We start from the raw sequence: 2,607 nt of genomic DNA on the forward strand, positions 1-2,607 counted from the left end.
ACCTTCCTTCCGAGGAGTGGCTGGTGGGTTTGAACCGCCAGCCGTCTGGTTAGCAGGCAAGTGTCTTAGCCACTATGCTACCAGAGCTCCCTGAAACTTCTTAGGGAACACTTATTTTGATTAACACTATGTATCATTATCATATTTTTCCATTCTAGCCTTGAGGGCTCTGGTGGCATAGTGACTAAGGCATTTGACTGCTAACCAGAACGCTGGTGGTTCAAACCCACCCGCCACTCCTCAGAAAGAAGATCCGTCAATCTACTTCATAGAGATATTGCCTCCGAAACCCAAGGAGGGGTCACTAAGGGTTAGGAAACAACTGGATGGCAGTGAGTTTGGATTTTTTTTTTTGGTTTTAGTCATGTTCAATCATTTATTTAACCACTCCCTCATGTACACATATTTAGATTCTTTCTGGAAGAAATGCAATATAATCTTTGATAAATATTGTTGAGACTGTTTGATAGGATAATACTATAAAAACGGGCCTTGGTGGCCCAAATGGTTAAGCTCAACTGCTAACTGAAAAGTTGGTATTGAACCCACGCAGCCAATCAGCGAGAGAAAGACCTGGTGATCTGCACCTGTAAAGATTACAGCCTAGAAAACTCCATGGGGCAATTCTACTCTGTGGCATGGGGTCACTATGAGTTGAAATCCACCCAAGGGCACCTATAAAAACAATACTGTCAAATTGACTTCCGAGAATGTTGCACCTTCACCAGCACGGATTATAATAAAACGTTTAGACTTTTGTCAGTTTTATAAGTGAAGCATGGTTTCTCGTTTCGGTTTGTATTTGCTTTAATTATGAATGAGGTGAACTATCTCTGCTTGAGCACTCCTCTAAGGAATCTGAGCTCCCCTTGTCTTGGGAGAAGCCTTACAGCGGTGCCCTGACTCCTCCTATCCAGCAGGGGGCGTGGGCCCGGGCCTGGGCTTCCGCATGCGCACTGCGCTCGGTGTCAGACGCCGCCGAGACCGGTCTCCAGAGCCGAGCTCTCCGCTCGCTGGCGCAGACCAGGCGCTGGCCCTGGCGGCCATCGACTGCGCGATCGGACTCAGGCGGCCGTGGCCCGCGCCCAGCGGCATGACCCTGTAATCGAGCGCGGGGCCAAGCAGGAGGCAGCCGTGGCCGAGGTAAGCGCGGCGCCGAACGGCCGCGCCCGGGCGGAGAAGCGCTGGGCTGCAGGTTCGGGCCTCCTTGGGCCGCTGCCGCTGGAGAGCGCGGGCCGCGCGGGGTATCCGCGCGCGGAGGAGCGCGTGCAGACCCGGGCGCTGCGAGAGACGACGCGCTGTCTTCTCCCCTCCGGCCCGCGTACAGTGATTTTCTGCTTTGCGAGCGCTTTTATTTCCCTACACCTCTCTCCCCTTGCCTTTCTCACATGGCCTGCCCGAACTCTTAAGTCCTGGTTCCCACCTGTTTTCCTTGCCCATTTCTCTCCCTCCGAGGCTCCTTTCCTTTCTCCCGGGACCGGCAACTTTCCTTTCCGGCGGGATCCCCCTCCGTGGTGATCTCCGCCTTGCGCGGCCGCCGCCTTTCCGCGGGCTACAGGAATTTGTTACCTCCACGGGCATTTCTTGCGGCTGTGCTGTGGCCGGTGGCACCCCATGGGCAGGAACTTGGTACCTTGTGCCCCAGCTCGGGAAGGAGACTAGGGAAAGTGGCATTTTGGCTCTGGGCATCGACTTGAAGCTCAGAGGCATTTACAATTTTATTATTGAAGGTGGGAACCAGAATTATTACACCCTCCCCTCACCGACAGTCTGTTTATGCGACAGTTATATCAGTAATAAAAAAATCTGCCCTACTATTTAGCGCATTAACAGCATTGGTCTGGCAGTAATGAACGCCGAGGTGCAACGCAAGAGTAACCCTGACTGTGATGGTTAACATTATGTGTCAGCTTGGCTAGACCATGATTCTCACTGGTTTGATAGTTGTATAATGATGTAGTCGTCCTCCATTTTCACATAATGCTGATTTTCGCATAATGATCTGGTCTTTGGAACCTAACCCTGTGATAAGTGAGGAGAGAGTGTATACAGTTTTGAGACGCAAATAATGGTTTGGTTTAACTTATTGGGAGGTGCTAATCAGGAAAAGTCCTTGGCGTATTTGTTCAAGATGTTGTCGTGAAATAGAAATATGTTCAGTTTTTCTTCTAAGTCAATTAACTGCTTTGTTGTTGTTGCTGTTATTAATGTGCCGTCGAGTCGGACCGACTCTAAAGACTCCTCCTTGGGTTGCTGAGGCAGTATCACTGCGGAAGTAGATTGCCCAGCCTCCCTTCCGAGGAGTGGCTGGTGGGTAATTAACTGCTTTGTTGTTGTTGTTGTTATGTGCCGTCGAGTCGATCCCGACTCATAGCGACCCCTCCTTGGGTTTCCGAGGCAGTATCACTACGGAAGTAGGATTGCCCAAACTGCTTTAGGTACTTGAAGTATAAGCTTGCTTGGGATAGTTACCAGCAGGGAGCAGTCCTTGGAGACAGACCTCATGCTTGGTAATGCATTGGTCAATGAATTGGTCAATGAAGAAGAGGACACACCTCCAGGAGATGGGCTGACACAGGGACTGCAGCAGTGGGCTCAGAAATGCCC

The 2,607-nt window shown here is 50.9% G+C and overlaps 1 protein-coding gene across 1 annotated transcript in view; it reads left to right on the forward strand.

Annotated features, from left to right (window-relative positions):
* Positions 1 to 1,897, forward strand: part of ACCS (1-aminocyclopropane-1-carboxylate synthase homolog (inactive)) — a 38,231-nt gene extending 36,334 nt beyond the window's left edge. Inside the window, exons 15-16 of the mRNA XM_007946559.1 lie at positions 1,023 to 1,321; positions 1,848 to 1,897. Coding sequence (XP_007944750.1) covers positions 1,023 to 1,321; positions 1,848 to 1,897 — 349 coding nt within the window. The remainder of the gene's footprint in view (positions 1 to 1,022; positions 1,322 to 1,847) is intronic.
* Positions 1,898 to 2,607: the final 710 nt, after the last annotated feature.

This window comes from Orycteropus afer, unplaced genomic scaffold (assembly GCF_000298275.1).
Source record: "Orycteropus afer afer isolate SDZICR_OR568_19922 unplaced genomic scaffold, OryAfe1.0 scaffold00165, whole genome shotgun sequence".
Lineage (NCBI taxonomy): Eukaryota > Metazoa > Chordata > Mammalia > Tubulidentata > Orycteropodidae > Orycteropus > Orycteropus afer.